Below are 18,711 nucleotides of genomic sequence, written 5' to 3'. Positions count from 1 at the left end.
TATTGATTAGAGATGATAAGATCCCATCCACCTCACTGGAGGTGAGATAGCCAGCACCGAAGGATGAAATCTGCACACCGTTTCTTGTTTTCACCAAAATAACGGTGTTCACTTGGGACAAAAGTCAGTGTGTTCATCTTGTCATCTTGTTGATCTGGACTTAACTGGGGTTGTATTTACATATTTACAGGAATTCTTCAACAAGAAATGAGACCATTGAGAAACCAGAGGGGTCATTGGAAGCAATCAAAAGTAAAAAAGGTAAAAGCATATAGTCCCACAAATTATACCATGAAGAACAGTAGTCTCTCTCTCTCTCTCTCTCTCTCTCTCTCTCTCTCTCTCTCTCTCTCTCTCTCTCTCTCTCTCTCCCTCTCTCTCTCTCCCTCTTTCTCTCTCTTTGTGTGTGTGATGTTTGTTAGTGATCAAAAACAAAAAATAAGTAAAGAAGTGTTATTTTCTCCTCAAAATTGGATTTTTCTTCTTAAAGACAGGGGAAGGGTGAGGGAAGTGCATATTCTCCTAATCATGGTAAATGTTTACATCAGAATGCATGCCGAGGGGCTACTTGATAGCATAGAAAGTGAAGCTTACAAGTTACTCGTGGAGCCTTAGTGCTCAGCGGTAGGACACGCACTTGGTATGTAGAGGCTCTAGGCTCAACCCTCAGTGCACAAAATTAGATGATTTAGTTAAATAAAATGTATCCTTTCAGACTAGAAATTCTATTGCTAAATATTCATCTTAAGTAAATAACCAAGTTCTCAAACTAATGTCCTTTCGACTCCCTGATGGGCCTTAAGGCAAATTCGGGTTAGAAGACCCAGTACAGCATCATGGAGAGCCACAGCACTGGACTAAATCTTAGTTGTAACAAATTCTTTAGTTAAAGAAATAGATACATTGATGGATATTTCTTTTCATTCTTTCTTCATAATATTTTCTTTTTGTATGACAAAACTTAGATATTATTTTTTTATTCTTCTCTTATATATTACATGGGAACTCCAGCGTCCCCTCCCTCCCCTCCTGCAAGTCTCTCCCCTACCACTTTTCCTCTGCCCCAGATCCACCACCACCACCCACCTCTGCCTTCACTTCCCCTCAGGAAAGAGTAGGCATCCCATAGACATCAATCAAATATGGCATAACAAGTTACAATAAGAACAGGGAGGCAGAGGCAGGCTGATAGCCATGAATTTGGGGCTGGCTTGGTCTACAAAGTGAGTCCAGGACAGCTAAGGCGACACAGAGAAACCTTGTCTCGAAAAACCAAAAAAGAAAAGAAAAAAAAAAAAAAAAAAAAAAAGAAACCAGGCACATACCATTACATGAAGGCTGGAGAAGGCAACCCAGGAGGAGAAGGGTCCCATAGGCAGCCAAAAAGAGCCACAGACAGTCTCTCCTCCCTCTGTTAGGAATCCCAGAGGAGCACCAAGCTATTCAGAGCCCTACAGGCTCCTTGATGGCTTCTAACCTCCATGAGCCCCGGTCACTTGATTCTGTATGCCTTGTACTTACGGTGTTCCTGAACCCTCTGGTTCTTCCTATCCTCCCTCCCCCTTTCCCACAGGACTCCCGACCTCCACCTAATGCTTGGCGGTGGGTCTCTGCACCTGCTCCAATCTGTTCCTGTTTGAATCTCTCTGATGAGGCTTCTGTCTCAGAACACGCTACAGGCAGGACGGACTATAGGGCAAAGGTTTTGTGTCTGGGTTGGGGTCCCAGTCCCTTCACTTGAGGCCTTGCCTTGTTGCAGATGGATGGTTCAAGCTCTGTATCCCCAATTACTAGGATTTTTGTTGGGGTTACTCTTGTAGATTCCATTGCATTAGATTTCTACCTTGCTCCCAAAATGCTCCCCAAATTCCAGTCGTCTGACCCCTGCCCCCAACTGATTCCCAACCCCACCCATTCCCAGCCTACCAGCAAAATCTATTTTATTTTCCTTTTCCAGAGAGATCCCTGCATCCAGTCCAATACTGTGGTTCTCCATGGTGCTACACTGAATTTGCTAACTAGAATTTTGCTTTAAGGCTTTATGACGGACACTACTTTAATAGCCACAGATGGGGCCAGAGAGATGGCTCAATGGTTATGAGCACTGACTGATCTTTCTGGTGACCTGCATCCAATTCCCAGCACCCACATGGCAGCTCACAACTGTCTGTAACTCCTCTTCCAAGGGACCGGACACCTCACATAGACATGCATGCAGGCAAATACATCAATGCACATAAAGTTAAAAACAACAGAACCACAGATTCAACAAAATGAGTCAGTAGGCCTAGCAATGAGTGACAATTCTGTCACCACTTTTTTCTTTTTATATAAATATTTTAAAGTGCCCTGCACATTTTATGCATTCGTTTGTCCATAAATATTTATTAGGACTTTTTAGATGGATCTTTCGTTATCCAGAAACTTGAAAAATATGAGGCAATGAACTGGTTAGAATGTCTTTATTGCCACAATTTAGGGTATTGTAGCATAAGATCACAGAACTAGAAGGAAATATAATAGTTCACCTTTAGGGTAAAGTCAGCCTTCAGGCTACTCATTTGCTCCTCTGGTAGTCTACTTGAAGTAATCGCTAGTTTGAGCTCTGAGATCAATGGCTGGATGCATGGCAGCTGTCGGCTTTAGTAGAAATGCTTGTTGGTGAGGGGCGGAGAGTTGCCTCAGGCAGTAAAGTGCTTGCTATCTACACGTGAGTTCCTGTGCTCCATTCCTAGCACGCATAAGGACTCTGGGTATGATGCCACAAGTCGGAGTCAGTAACCCCAGCGCTGGGAGTGGGTGGAGGTAGAGACGGACAGATCTTTGGGCCTTGCTGGTTGGCTGGCCTAGCTCATCAGTGAACTCCAGATTTAGAGAGAGGAGAGGGAGGTGGGGAGAGAGCGAGGGAGAGAGATAGGGACAAAGACACAGAGAAACGCACACAATGGGGATTGTGTTTTACTACATAAATTACTACCTGTAATTTTTACATGAAATTCATGGTTTTATTTTTAAATTTAAATTTCCTTTTTAAATTTTAGATACAGCTCCACAAGTTTTGTATGAAGATAAAGACACAAGCTGCAGTAACGGTGAGTCGAGATTAAACTGTTTCCGTAGTATAGCCCACAGTTTAGACACAAACCAGCTCAGAAAACGTATTCAGAGGCCTCTAGGCTCTAGTTTCTTTAAAGTAAATTTTGAGAAGTTTCATTCCTGGTTAAGTTAATATCTGTCACTTCAGCATGAACAGAGCATTTTTCGTTACTCAGTTTTTTTTAGTGTAAAGCATAATTTTTAGGGCCCTAAGGAATTTTAAGGTTTTACATTAGGGTAGAATTTGACTTATACAACATCTTTAGGAGTCCCGTTATTAAGTGACTTGTTTTTCCTCCAACACAATTGCTGTAATGGAGAACACTTGAGTATAATTCTCTTCGTAACAATCGAGAATTTCGACCCAAAGCTGGGCATGATAGTGCACGTCTTTAATTCCAGCACTCAGGGAGGCAGAGGCAAGTGTATCTCTGTGAGTTTGAGGCCACACTGGTCTACAAAGCAAATCCAGGACAGCCAAGGATACACACAAAAACCCTGTCTCAAAAAACCAAACCAAACAAACCAAAATTAAAAAAATATATATATATTGAGGATTTCAAACTCAATTTCAGTTTATTTATTTTATTTTATTAATTATTCACTTTACATATTGGTCATAGCTCCCTCCCTCTTCTCCTCCCAGTCCCACCTTCCCTCCTGTTTCCCCTATCCCCCCCCCTCCTCTACTTCTCAGAGAAGGGAGGCCTCACCTACCCACCCACCCCAGCATATCATGTTGTGTCGGGACTGAGCACATCCTCTTCCCCTGTGGCCTGGCAAGGTAGCCCCATTGGGGGAAAGTGGTCAAAACGCAGGCATCAGAGTCCATGTCAGACTCAGCCTAATTCCCCTTTCTAGAGCACCCATAGGAATACCGGGCTGCCCATCACTTACATCTCTGTAGAGGACCTAGGTCCAGTCCATGCATGGTTGGAGCTTCAGTCTCCATAGCCCCTGGCCTCTCTCCCCAGCCTGGTTAGTTGACTCTGCTGATCTTCTTGGGGAGCTCCTGTCCCTTCTGAGTCTTTCTACTCTTCCCTCCACTCTTCCACAAGACTCCCTGTGCTCTACCCAATGTTTGGCTGTGGGTCTCTTGATCTATTTCCATCAGCTGCTGGATGGAAGCCCGCAGAGGACGGCTATGCTAGGCTCCTGTCTTCAAGCATGCCAGAGTATCAGTGATAGTGTCAAGGGTTGGCTGTCCCCCATCGGGTGGGTCTCAGGTTGGGCCAGGGTGGGACATTCCCTCAATCTCTGCTTTGTTTTTATCCCTGCACATCTTGTAGTCAGGGCAAGTTTTGGGTTGAAGCTTTTGTGTGTGGGTCAGTTTATTTTCTTAAAACACCGTGACTTTTATCCATACATAATAAAAAATATATGTACAATTTAAGTTTGTGTGAAATTTAAATTTAAATATTATTTTGTTCATCTTGTTTGTTGTATTTACAGCAGTCTTGTCAATATAGTGAGTTCAGTTGACTTTCAAGGTCACACGGCTATCAAATGCCTGAAGTAGGCTATGACCTTCGGATTTATCCTAAGCTCCTGATTTTTTAATTTTAAAAAATTATTAATTTTTACATGTATGGGAGTTCTACCTGAATATACATTCAGATTATTAGAAATAAATAAAATTTAATTAAATTATGTATGTATGTGCCCTCCACAATGCATGGTGCTTGAGGAGGCCAGAAAAGTGTGTTGAATCCCTTCTTTTCTTTATAACTTTATAACTTTATAACTCCTGGAACCAAATTTTCTTAATATCTTATATTATGTAAAGAATTAAGAACGCTCCATTGTAGGTTTGTTTTTTATAATACTTACCTCTTAAAATAGATTCACATATACCAATCCTTATAGTTTCTGCTAAAATGTGCATTTAGCAAATTTGTCTTCTGGAAAGTAATGGCACACACCTTTAATCCCAACACTCAGAGGCAGAGGTGGGTTGATCTCTGAGTTTGAGGCCAGCCCAGTATATAGAGCCAGTTCCAGTACAGCCAGGCCTACAAAGAAGAAAAAACTCTATCTCCAAAAAAAAAAAAAAAAAAAAAAAAAAAAAAAGAAGCAAATAACAAAAGAAACAAAGGAAGGAGAAAATATCTCAGACTGTATAAACAGGCTTAACTTATTAAATAAAATCTTATAATCTAATACAATCTAACTTATTTGCCTTCTAAACACTGGTGTTTATCCAGCCTTTTCAAATAATCACACCAAATATCATGTTAGGTTGAGTAGTATTAGTGCTTAATTAAATCAACAAGTGCACTGAGTTAAAGACTTTTCAAGTATTGCTGAGTTGAACAGGGAAAAGAGAGCCAGAGCCAGTGTTTCCCCCACTACCAATCCCTCACACCTACCAGGCCTGACTCCTCCTCCTGGGTCACTGTGGCTTGGAGCAGGGTTTAAAAAACAAGAACAAAAACTATGCTCAGTGAGAGAGCGAGGAGGGTTGGCAGGAGTGTGCTTTTTGAGTCTATCCCGAGCTAGACGCAGGGCTGAAGGCAACACGGAAAAGCCGTGTCAACCCTTCGGGCTTCTGCACTCTTCTCCACATGATCTCATTGCCTTCGGTTCCCAGGCAATGTGATGTAGATGAAGGGTACGTTGTCAGAAAATATCTTCAATTTAGTTTATGTTGTTTTTCTCTGATTAAAAATTCATCCTGCCTGGATCTTTCCAATTAATCTCTCTGCTTTTATGGTCTGATATAAGATTTTAAAATACGCTGGGTGATGCTTCTTCCCAGGTGTGGTTACCTTTAAGAGTATAAGCGTTTCCTGTGCTCAATATGAGTTATGATGATCCATAAAGAGAGCAGTAAAATCATATGGTTAAAAGAAATCCGTTAAAAACAACCAAAACTTCAAACAGCTTTCCCTTCCCATGTGTGCTTGCCAAATAGGTTAAGCGCCTGCTACCACCATGCCTCATGCTGGGTTTTCCATAGATCTAAGGTAGGCTGGCCTGATACAAGTCAGGACTGGAGTGGGAAAGCCGCCAAGGACACGCCAGGTGTTTACAGGCAACAGTCTTAATTCAGTTGCAATGATGTCAGAGCTAAGTCAACTTTCAAGGGAGGGTCCAGGGTGCAGCACCCAACACAGAAGAGCAAAGTTTGACTGAGGAGGTGGGGGTTCTTGCTAAAATCTTGCTTAGGGAAGTAATTGCCAATTTATTTAATCGTATATGGAGGTGAGGTTCAATTTATAAGAAGTATTAAGCCCCCTTTAAAAACTGTGACTATTTTGTGAAATATAAAAAGAAACATAAATAATATAAACCAAAAGGAAATTAATTCTCACTGAATTATTATAAAAATATATTCTTAGTCAATAGAGGTGGCACATGCCTGTAATCCCAGAACTGGGAAGGCCAGAGTCAGACCACAAGCTCCAGCCAGAGTGGGCTGTATAGGAAGGCCTTGTGTCATACTAAATAAATGAAGTATATATAAAAGGAAAGAAGGCCTATTAAGTTAAAATACATCTTCTGTGATTCATATTGATAAAACAATCTACTGTTTTGTTATTCATCTGAGGGACTCTGAGCACAAAAGTATATTTGTACTCCCTCCATGCCTGGGCAGCTCAGGCCTCCCTAGCCAGGCCTGGTCACTGCTCTGGTTTGTTTAGTGCTTTGCTGGGGTCAGGCCATCCATTTGGATCAAATCCCATGACACTCAACCTCCTGTTTTCACAATGTTTATATCCATGCCTTGAACAGACTATGCTGTAGATGGGGTGGGTGGGACTTTGATTTTAAAAAAAAACCCAGCACATTATTAAAAAGCAGCTGAATTTGAGTGAAAAGCAATGAATATATTCTTATGAATCATACTGAGACAGATTATTAAAATTATAGATGAAGTCTCTCTCTATATATGTATATATATACATACATATGTGTGTATATATATATCAACAAGATAAAGATCTTTAGCAGACTTGTTCTTTTCAAATGTCAAAATTAAGCAGTTTATTCAAATCACTTAGAGGCTCAACAAAATGGCTTTTGGGGTTTTTTAAAAATAAGACTTTTCTCCACACTGAAATTACACCCTATTTATGAGACTATTGTGCTCTTGATTTACACTTGATTAATGGTCTTTCTCCCATAGGCAGAGAAACCCATAGACTAGGAGACAGAACTAACTTTCATGTTTAGAGCACACAGGCAGCTCCTTGGAGGCCTGGTTCTCAGGACTGGAGTGCAGTAGTTGCACAGTTCGCAGGTTCCTGTCCCTGCGTTGCCTGATGCGTCTCCATGTTCCTGGTATAATATTCAGCACACGAGAGCAGAAGCAATGGACACAAAACAAGGAAGAACCCCTGGAATACCTTTTGACCCTTCATTAATTTAACTCTGGAAATGATGAGAAGCTAGGATAAGTTGGAAACAAACAGTCAGATTTGATTTCAGAGAAAAACTGTGCAACAGCTGTATAAAAGGAGAGAGACAAGCATGACGAGAACGGTGCCTTTTTGCTGACTTGGGTACCATACCTTCAGGCACTGCACACTGTTGTCCCTTCTCTCGCTATGCTATTCAGTATCACTGAATGCCAAGTGATGCTAGGGTGCCTTCACTTTGCTGATTTCAGGAGGCTTTTCTATACTTCCATTTGCTCCCGTTTTGTTGATTGTTGAACTGAATAGGTAAAACACTTGTAGACACGGCTTTGAAAACCACTTTGGTGCTTCTTAAGTACTTGTCCACTGCAAATACTAATGTTAGATGGAATTGTACAGTGGCTGGTGGGTGTGTCCGCACTGTCAAGGCTGCTTTTCTTTTTTTTTATACTAAGAGAGTGTTTGCTATGAAATGACTGCCAAGGGAAAGTTTATACTTAATGGCATGAAGTCATTCTGGATTTGAGAACAGGTTTGAACAGACATGGTGTTTCCTTCCTTTACGTTCTGACAGTTTCCCCTGTTGAGGTGCCTTGGGAAGGAATTTCAGGCCATTGTGTGGATATTTTGAAGTGTGTGTTTTGTATCATGCTGAAGTTCACAATCTTTGCTCTACCTGCCTACTCCTGTATCAACTAATGGCAGTTTAATGATCTTCCCCATGAAGAACGTTTCCTGGTTGCCTGCTGGCTCCATTCTGCCACTGTCCCATGGAGCTATTATCACCATTTACATAGTTAATTGAGATGTCATATATCTCATGAGAATATTGTCAATGCACAGGAGAGACGTTCTCCCCTCACCCCCTTCCCCGCCGCCCTCCCTGCCACACACACACCTTCTGCACTTTTATCCTTTCAAATGCTGAGAAAAATACTGTAAGGGAAACAACTAGTCTATGGAGGCTCCCAGACATCTCACAAATTGAAAATCAAGCTGATGCCACAAATCAGTGGCACCTGGGTGCTGCTGGGTAGATAGCCACTGCCTGCTGAAACAGTACATAGGAGAAGGAGGGAAAATACCTTAATCACAGTTGCCTTTGTCATTCTTTCTGTCTAACAGAGGAAGACGCACTCTGCCATATCAAGAAGATCTTCACTCGGCCCCATTTAGAATTAAATCCAGAGTTTAATCCGAAGATCAGAGAGTATTACTGTGAGGTGCCATTTGATGTGCTCACAGTGAGGATCGGAGCAGAGACCTCCAAGTGTCAGTGCAGGGTGCACCTGCAGGAGCCGGCAGGGCCAAGGTACGGGGATGTGTGCAGGGTTGACTTGATTGTTCTCCGGGAAGCCAGTGATCCCACCTGAGATAGTGGTTCAGAAAAGCTGAGCCACGGGCCCTCTGAAGAGCATGGTGGTGTGGAGTCCTTTGTCTTTTAGGCTTCACATGCTTGGAAAGCACACAAAGGTTCTGGACCAATCTACACGCAAGTGGGAGTTAATTTGTACCAATACTGTAATAAGAGAGGATCTTGGTATATAAAATATAAGGGGGAGCCATCCAGAACTTTTCTGTTTTTTATTATTCTCTCACATGTTGCGCCCCAACTACTGTTTCCCCTGTCTCCACTCCCCCAAGCACCCGTTGCCAGATCCATTTCTCTTCCTTCAAAAGAGAGTAGGCTTACCAGGAATATCAATCAAACACAGAATAAAAATTTACAGTATGACTAGGCACAAACCCTCATATAAGGCTGCATGAGACAGCCCAGAAGGAGGAAAAAGGTCCCAAGTGCAGGCAGAAGAATCAGAGATACCACAGCGCCTGCTGATTACAGTCCTACAAGAACACGAAGTCTATATGCAGAAGTCTACGCAGAGCACCTAGCTCACTCCCATACAGGCTCTGTGATGGTTGCTTCAGTCTCTGTGAGCCCCCTGTGAGTCCTGCTTAGTTGACTCTGTGGGCCGGGAAAACTTCATTTCTTGTCATCTTCTTGTTTTCAAATTGTTGGAGCTGATGCTTATAAACAGTGACCGCTTTTAACCTGAACCAACTTCTCCAGTCTGACCAACTGGAGGTGAGCATTTGTGAGTGTGGTAATGCTGACTTTCCTCATCTTGCAGGGCTTATTTGTTTATTTGTTTATTGTTTTTTCTATAGATATCTTTAAAAAGACTTCAACTCTTTTGCTTAAAAATGTGAACAGGAATAAAACTTCATTACATATAATGTCCCCGGAGAGGAAGATTCTTGCCTGCTGTAGGGAAAGAAGTGCGTTTGGTACTAGTGGCAGTTTTGTTTAGTATAAAGCAAAGAGGATTTGGGCTCAGGGTATCCCCATTAGTTGAATTCTTGCCTCCCATGGATGAAGCCTTCAGTCCAATACTTATTTGGAGGTCAGCTTGGAATACATAGAACATCTGTCAAAAGAAGGAAATAAATGAAGAAGGAGGAAAAGAAAAGAAAGAATAAAAATAAAAGGTGATAAAATAAAAGAAATGAAAAGAGGATTCATGTCACTCCAATCTAGGTCCCACCCTGGCTCTGCCATGTAACTTGTGGCAATTTGATACCATTTTTTTAAACAGTCTCTATATTTATTGAAAGGGCAATCATGGTTGTGAAAATAGTTATTGTATTAGAAGTAAAGCCTGACCCTGACAGGTGATTAATAAATATTAGTTTCTTTCCCTCTTGTTAAGAAAGGGCATGATGAGCCTAGCAGTGGTGGCACATACCTTTAATACCAGCACTTGGGAGGCAGAGGCACAGATCTCTGTGAGTTCAATGCTAGCCTGGACTACAAAGCAAGTCCAGGACAGCCATGGGTAAGCAGAGAAACCCTCTCTTGAAAAATCAAAACCAAAACAACAAAAGGAAGAAAGAAAAAAAGAAGAATAGAAAAAGGACCTGACATCCTGAAAGATGACCTGACCCCTAGCTTTACAAAGAACCAGAAAAGGAGATTAAAAAATTTTTAGTTTCATATTTCTTATGCAGATCTTATATGTTTTAGCCAAGTAAGCATCATCACCATCATCATTAATAACTGTTATTAATAACTAATATTAACTTATTTAATACTATTAATTATTAATTTTAAATACTATTAATTACTATTAGTGACAATGACGATGATGATGATACAGATACTGATGTCTGAATTTGTCTGGGCTGAATAATTGTCTCCACCTATATTAATTCTCTTCCATCTCTTGTTCTCCGTATCCTCCCACGATCTGCCCGCAGTTTTGCCAACTATCCTCTGGGATTAGGAATAAACAGAATCTCCATGCTGGTGGTGGATGAATCTCCAGCAGAGGGTGACGCCCTGACCACGTATAAACTCACCATCTATAGAGAAGACCGTCCGAGCCTGCCCTTCTTTGAGGACTTCACTGCATGTGGCTTTGTACAAGTGAGTGGATTTTGCATTTGCACTTGTGTTGACTTGGAGAATGTTTACTTAATTCGGGTGAGAACTGCCAAGTCACAATGTCCTGCTTCTCAGCTCTGGTCTCCACAGCCCAGTCTGATGGCAGGTCTCTGCTGCCCAGTCTGATGGCAGGTCTCTGCTGCCCAGTCTGATGGCAGGTCTCTGTACCCCAGTCTGATGGCAGGTCTCTGCAGCCTCTCCTTCCAGGCTTCCTTCTCAGTGTGGTAGCCACACTGTGCTCACTGAGGTTAGGGATTTATCATGGTTACTATTGAGAATTGTCAAACAGCAAGCAGCTATGGATTAGGCTTTGCGTTGCCCATTTAAATTTTCTTGTTTTTCTTGGATTTGTCCCTGGGTCTCCTTTTAAATTTTTAAATTGTATCCAGTGGAATTTATTGTAAAAAAAAAATGACAGTAAAACTTAAGGAATGTTTTTATAGCAGGGATACTGAATAAACAGAATGATATTTGCTTGGCATAGGTGTGTTTCACATTTACGCCTCAGACCTTAATCACTTCTCAAGGCTGTGGCTTCTGCTTTGAGAAATACATCTCATTTTGTAGCCTTATTGGTTTGAGAGGAGGGTGACTATTGCCCCGTGCCTTTGTCTTCTTGTCAGCTTTCTTTTCCTTTTCCTGAAAGATCTATAGTACATACATAACATTCTATGTTTTCCCACATTGTGCACACACCCTCAGTGCAGATAATACCAGGGAAGCAGGGGTTTGAAATCTGATCATATATCTCGCAATCCACTCAGAAAGTATAGTCGAAAATATACTCCCGCACTGTCAAAAGGATGTGCTTGCTGCCAGGAGCTGTGTAATGGAGAAGATTAAACAGGGATTTGACCCACTGGGTCTTAGAGGATAAAATCCATGGTTGTTGATAGTGCCTGGACACCGTAGCCCTGCCCTTCCCCCATCACCCTTCCCACCCATCTATCACCGGGGGCTTACTGCCATTTCAGAAGCTTATGCATTCCTTACATTTTTATTTTCTAAGGAAGTACAAAGCTCAAACTTATGAATTCTCACAAAATCAGAAGTAATTTTACACTGTTCTAAAGAGTATTGCAAAGCAAAGAAATTGAAGGTTGTATACTAGGAAAACCATTTGTGTAGATAAAAGGGGAAACAGGTGGTTGTTTAGAAGCCCACGTCGTCTTTAGTGCACACGGTACTGTTCTTTATAGTCTCTCTCCTCTCCTCACTACCTGTGCTTATGGTAAAAACTGTATTTTATTACTTTTAATTAATTTATTTAAATTGTATTTCATATAACATATTTTGATCATGTTTTCCTCTTGTAATATTTTCTTTATTAACCCCAGTTTGTTCCATCAAAAAGAAATCAGATATGTGTAGCTTGTGCACTGTGTCTCGTTGATATGACATTTAAAAGCAATGAAAACTAACTTACGGTGATAGAGACCACAACAGTGGTTATCTGGAAGATATTAGTGGCCCTAAACATGAGGGGTTCTTTTGAGGAAATGTCCTATATCTTATTCTGAGTGATTGCTGCTCATATGAACAAGTGGTATATAGATATATAAAAACTGTGCACTTAAAGCGTATATAATTTACTGTATACTATCTATTTTGTATAAAAATATGTATGAAATAATTGGACAGGTTTGCATATAAATTTGAGTTCAGTAAGATAAGAAAAACGTTAGAAGGAAAGTTTGTATTGTTACCATGGAAGACATGCCTCACTTACTAAATACCATATTGAGCAGAAACATCTTTTTAAATTAATTTACTCACTTTGCATCCCAGGCACAGCCCCCTTCCTCTCTGCTCCCAGTCCCACACTCTCTCTCCCTCTTTCCCGCTTCCCCTTCCCCTGTTCCTCAAAAAAGAGCAGCTCCCCTACCGTCCACAGCTCAGCTCATCAAGTCGCGTTAGGCTTGAGTTTTTCCTCTTCCCCTGTGGCCTGGCAAGGCAGATCTGTCAGGGGGATGTGACAGAAAAGCAGACAACAGAGTCCACTCAGACAGTCCCTGCTCCTCTTACTAGTGGACTCACATGGAGCCTGAGCCGTCCATCAGCTACATCTGTGTAGAGGACCTCGGTCCAGTCCATGTGTGGCCCTTGGTTGGTGCTTTGGACTCCACAGGCTCCTCTGGGCTCTGGTTAGTTGACTCTGTTGGCCTTCTTGCAAAACTCTTGTCACCTCTTGATTCTTTTATCCTTCCCCCGACTTTTCCACTAGACTCCTTATCCTTTGCCCAATGTTTGGCTGTGAGTCTCAACATCTGTTTCTAACCGCTGCTGGGTGGAGCCTCTCAGAGGACAACTCTGCTAGGCTCCTGTCTGTCTGCAAGCATAGCAGAGTACTGTTAATAGTGTCAGGGGTTGGCTCCCTTCCATGAGGTGGGTCTTGGGTTGGGCCAGGCATTGGTTGGACATTCCCTTAATCTCTGTTCTATCTGCTCTGTCTTTATCCCTGCGTGTCTTGTAGGCAGCATAAGCTTTGGATAAAAGTTTTTGTGGGTGGTTTGCTATTCCCCACCCTCTACCAGGCATCTTGTCCAGTTAGAGGATGCCCTCTTTAGTCTCCATGGCCCCTGCTGCTAGGAGTCTCAGCTTTAGTCCCCCTCATATCTTCCCAGAGGCCTATGATCAGAAACACATTGATTATAATGCGATTACCTTACCAATTGATTGTACTTCTTACTATAACATGAAAAAATTTAGAAAATTCTTGTGGGATGAATCTCCCAGACAATTGCAGGAAAGTATTTAGTCATTTATGAATCCCTTTCAGGAGTTCCTAGTTAAAAGTTTATGTGTGGTCCTTCAGTAAGTACTGTGTTTTATAACATGGAAAGGATTTAATAACTTTTTTTAGCTTTTCATGAATGGGCAGAAAAGTGTGGCATGAACAGTGTAGCTTACTTTCAATTCTTAGCTAGGTGAGAGCTGCCATGTGAACACCAGAAGTACAGGGCCACTTCGCCCCTTCTGGGCTCCACCTCAGATTCTATCCAGAAGCTCCTCTATGTCAGTGAATTTTCTCACGGCTGTTACAGAAATTGTGACGAAAGCAACTTAGAGGAGAAAGAGCTCAGTGTGGCTCACAGTCTGCAGGTACATCAGCATGGCCAGGAAGGCATGGAGGCAGGAGCATGGTGCAATTGTTTCTATTTCCTTTAGAGTCAGGATCAGAGGTGAATAATGGTGCTCATCCCAACTTCTCCTTTTATTCATCCCAGGACTCTAGCTGTAGCTTGGGGTCCACTTTGCAAATAAATCCAAGTAATCCATCAAAACTGACTATTGCTGCTTAGTGTCATAACAGGCTTTAGGTGTTAACACTGGTAACATAACAAAGGCTCTAATGCAAAGAATGCAGAAGGCGAGAATTCTACCACTAAACCACCCACAGCTGAATGGAGAGCGGGGTCTGACTTTCACACGAACTCTGGTGCCCCATATTTAACCACATCCCCTTGATAGGGAGGCCCGATGGCACTCAGAGGAAGGATAGCAGGCTACCAAGAAGAGACTTGATACGCTATGATCATATAGAGGGGGAGGAGGTCCCCTCAGTCACAGTCATAGGGGAGGGGAATAGGGTGAAAGCGGGAGGGAGAGAGGAATGGGAAGAAACAAGGGATGGCATAACAATTGAGATGTAATATGAATGAATTAATTTTTAAAAAGTAAAAAAAAAAAAAAAAAAAAAAAAGAACACGGAAGGATCAAGTTTCCAACCACCAGTTCTTAGACACTTGAGAATTTCTGAATTAAACAGATAGCAAAGCAGATATATATTACAAAACTTTAAAAAAAGGTTTGATCTAACAACCTTTTCCCCCTTTCCTTCTATTTCATTGTTAAGATTAAAGTCCATGGCATATTATTTGCAAATTATCAGATATGATGTTTTATATGAATCCCCCAAACCTACCCATGCAACCCTAAAAGGAATGATGTTAAACATGAATACACTTTATCTGTAGTAAAAAGGGGAAATTTCAATATCTCCTAGATTTTGGTTTAATGGACTCCATGTTCAGTTTTAAATTAGCATTTTAGTCTAGTTGTGTTGCTATTAACAAAATGCCTGTAGTTGGGTAATTTATAAAGAATAAAAGTTTAATTCTCACAGTTCTGGAGTCTGAGAAGCTCAAGATTAGATCTTTGGAATTTATTTATTTATTTATTCATTCATTCATTCACTTTACACCCTAATCATAGCTCCTTGGTCCTCTGCTGATCTCCCTCTCCCTCTCTCCCCTCCCCTCCCCCTCTCCTATTCCTCAGAAAAAGGAGCCCCCACCCACCCACCTACCCCAGCTCATCATGTCTCTTTGGAACTGAGTGTGTCCTCTTCCTTCTGTGGCCTGGTGAGGCAGCTGCACAAGAGGGGAGTGATCAAAGAGCAAGCAACAGAGTCCATGTCAGAGACAGCCCCACACACCCCTTACAAGGGGACCAACATGAAGCCTGAGCTGCCCATCTGCCACAAATGAGTAAGGGCCCTAGTTCTAGTCCACACATGGTCCTTGGTTGGTGCTTCAGTCTCCACAAGCCCCTCTGGGCTCTGGTTGGTTGGCTCTGTTGGTCTTCTTGTGGAGCTCCTGTCACCCCCAGATCCTCTATCCATCCCCCCCCCCCACTTTTGTCTCTGCATCTGTCTCTGCTGGGAGGAGTCTGTCAGAGGACAGCTGTGCTATAATCCTGTCTGGGAACATAGCAGAATATCATTAATGTTTTCAGGAATTGGCTTTCTTCCATGAGGTGGGTCTCAGGTTGGGTCAAGAATTGGCTGGACATTCCCTCAATCTCTGGACTATGTTTATCCTTGTACGTCTTGTTGGCAGGGTAATTTTTGGATTGAAGTTTTTGTGGGTGGGTTAATGTTCCTCTCTCTCTACTAGGAGTCCTGTCTGGTTAGAGGGCATCCTCTTTGGTCTCCATGACCGCTGTTACTAGAAACCTCAGCAGGAGTCACCCCATATCCTTCCAGAAGTCTACCATGTCATAAGTCTATAGCTTCTCTCAGAGATGCCTCCGCCCATGATTTCTCTTCTCTCTGCAGGCCCTCTGTCCTGCTTCTCCCCTTCTCCCCAGGTCTGATCTTCACCCTCATAATTTTCTGTGTTCCCTCTCCTACCTTGTTCTCTCTCTCAATCACTCCTGCTGTCAATACCTTCTGGATAATTCTGTGGTTCAACAGGCAAAAAAGACACATGCTGTGTTTCATGTGGGGAGGAGCCAAAGAGCAAGGGCCTCAGCTAGATTCCTCTGGCCTGTTCAAGAGACACTTATTCATGACAGGGGGCCCAAGCCTTTTATGAAAACTGAGGAACTGCCTTAATGACTTGCCCATATCCTAATAGGTCCCACCTCATAACACTGCTACAGTGTGGGGGGAGGGGTGTTCATTCCATAGCAAACACAGAAAGCAACCCACTTTCAAATAACCAAAGCAATAGAATTCAATTTGGATGCTTTCAAGCCCCCTCATTTCTATTCCTCCCATTCTTCTCCTTCCTTCTGAGAATTGGCTATTTACTGTTTCAAGGAAGAGAAAGCAACTTTATAAAGCATAACAGTCAATGAAAATCCTGCTACTATGGTATTTTGGTAAATGATAAGATTTTACATTATAAGCCAGTTTGTATCTTTTATGTGTCCAAGCATTACTATGTACTTGGCCATAATCAACTATTTGAAGTTATTTAATGACTTTATTTCAACTATGGTTATGACAATTGAAAATTGTGTATAGTTGTCCCACAGGGGTTTTAGCCATTGAAGTAAGAAAGAAGTTTTTTTAGTAATTGATATAAATAATTAGGTTGGGGCCACCTATCTCAACCCCAGCATCACTGATATTTGGTCCTGGATAATAAAAGAAAATCTATCTGAACATTATCTTAGACCTATCTTGAAAGTGGTAACAATATATGTGCCCACACATTGCCGATATCTTCTGGGGGCACAGAATCAACATGAATGGAAAGCCACCTACTTAAAGCAGTTACATTCTTCCTTGTGTAATACTGTACTAAATGAGAGTGAACGGCATACAGGTATTCCTTAAATGTTGTATGCTGGTGACTCATTCTTATATTTCATCATTCTTACACTTTAATTCCTTCTAGTTATGCTCACTAGCCATCCATCTTTTCTGCATAATGTAAACTATAATCACAAGTGTGCATTCAATTACAGAAAACGTATTCTTCGTGAACCTTAACGCCATCATGTGACTAGTGCACTTAGACCGTTACTGCATTTAGATTTATCTGTAAGTTTGTAAAGCTTTGCTGATAAGAAGAAAGGTTTAGAAAGTAATAAATAAACTCTTACTGTGGCTGGAAAAATGTCATGTTTAGGAAATAATAAAATATATTTATGTTCTAAGGAAATTGGAATACATATGGAGAAATATTTCTTTTACTACCTCTTTCCAAATCAAAGTTTTGACTTGGGTAACAACAGCTCCACAAAAAAATTGATTTGGGTAGTTGATCTACAGTCTAGTGTACATTTTGCCCGCCCCCAAAGCATTGTGTCAGGAAAGAGCCATAAATAAGGTCTACAGGAAGGTCATGCAGCAGCATGTGGAGGAACAAGTTCTGTAGTTCTAGCAAATACATCCAGGTACATGGAGGGGAATATACTGGGAGAAGAGAAAATAGTAGTCTTAAAACTATTTACCATTTAGCTATATATTTCATTAACTGGCATATGCTACTTTATAACAATAAAAATTAGTCACTTAAATGTTGTTACTAAGTTCTATGAAAATGATTCCAATTCAACATTAAGAAATACTTTGTAATTCTCTCATTTATTTTTTTCACCCTCCCAACACCACAGAGAAATACAGTCAAGTGACTCACACAGATGTTCATCTAATGTCTTAGCAAAAATTTATAATAAGAGAATAGAGATGTATTTGTCAATAATCATTCATGAAACACTGGCTAGTTTGCTGAGTGATCACATCATTAGTTACCTACCTCAGTTTACCAGTTTCCCTACTATGGCATCTGTGCTGCTGTGACCAGTGTTCTCAACCAGTGATGAGTTCAAAGCACCTGCTCTGCCCTGTGCTTTTCTCACACACTGTGTGCTGGAAGGAAGTCAGCACATGCGGAAGAGGCAGCAGTGGAGGTGTGAGTGCAGCCTCTGTAGAACCTTCATTATGCATGAAGCTTTACCTCAAGCACTTCACCATCCTGTTTTATTCCTTGTAACCCTGGACATAAGTAAGTTCCTTAAAAAACAAAAACAAACAAACAAAAACTCCTTCCTTTCCCCCTTATAGAAAAATTTGCTGAGAAGCCATGACTTTAAAAGTAGTTAGAAACCTAGTCCACGGTTTCCATATAATCTGTGGCAAAAGTTGGGTTTGCTGCAAATTCTCCTCAGTTTACAGTGGGCCTCCATCCTGGTAAATCCTGCATGCATTGAAACCTCCTCGAATGCATGGTAGTTTGGAAATCTAAATCTACTTGTTGAAGATTCAATTAGAGGCTAGTAATATGGCTTCGCAGCAAAGCACTTGACTGCATGGTGGCAGGAGACAGCCAACTGACTCCTGTAAATTGTCCTATGCCCCCCGCATACATACTGTGGTATGTGCCCTCTGCCCTTCCCACTGCCGAAGTCAATAAATATAACAATTTTAAAAATTAATTTAGCACACTGTCACGTTTCATAAGTTATTATAGTCTACTTCAGTAGGCTCACACATTCAAATATTGTCATGAGCCCCGAAAAGTATTGTGTGCCTTAGTCTTTGAGCCTAATAAAGAATGAGTCCTCTTCATCACT

General features: G+C 41.5%; 1 protein-coding gene across 6 annotated transcripts in view; it reads left to right on the top strand.

Moving 5' to 3' along the window:
- CPED1 (cadherin like and PC-esterase domain containing 1) overlaps positions 1 to 18,711 on the top strand; it is a 279,052-nt gene that overhangs the window by 156,123 nt on the left and 104,218 nt on the right. For 5 of the 6 annotated variants that reach the window (XM_084785389.1, XM_084785391.1, XM_084785392.1 and 2 more), the window contains exons 12-15: positions 191 to 261; positions 3,042 to 3,092; positions 8,583 to 8,769; positions 10,716 to 10,884. In XM_084785389.1, coding sequence (XP_084641515.1) covers positions 191 to 261; positions 3,042 to 3,092; positions 8,583 to 8,769; positions 10,716 to 10,884 — 478 coding nt within the window. Of the gene's footprint in view, positions 1 to 190; positions 262 to 3,041; positions 3,093 to 8,582; positions 8,770 to 10,715; positions 10,885 to 15,183; positions 15,544 to 18,711 lie in introns of those variants that run through there. The other variant, XM_084785394.1, reaches the window with a different exon arrangement.

The sequence above is a fragment of the Acomys minous genome, assembly GCF_964271855.1.
Source record: "Acomys minous genome assembly, chromosome: 6".
Lineage (NCBI taxonomy): Eukaryota > Metazoa > Chordata > Mammalia > Rodentia > Muridae > Acomys > Acomys minous.
Note: the sequence above shows the minus strand (reverse complement) of the source record. Positions and strands in the feature narration are given on the sequence as shown.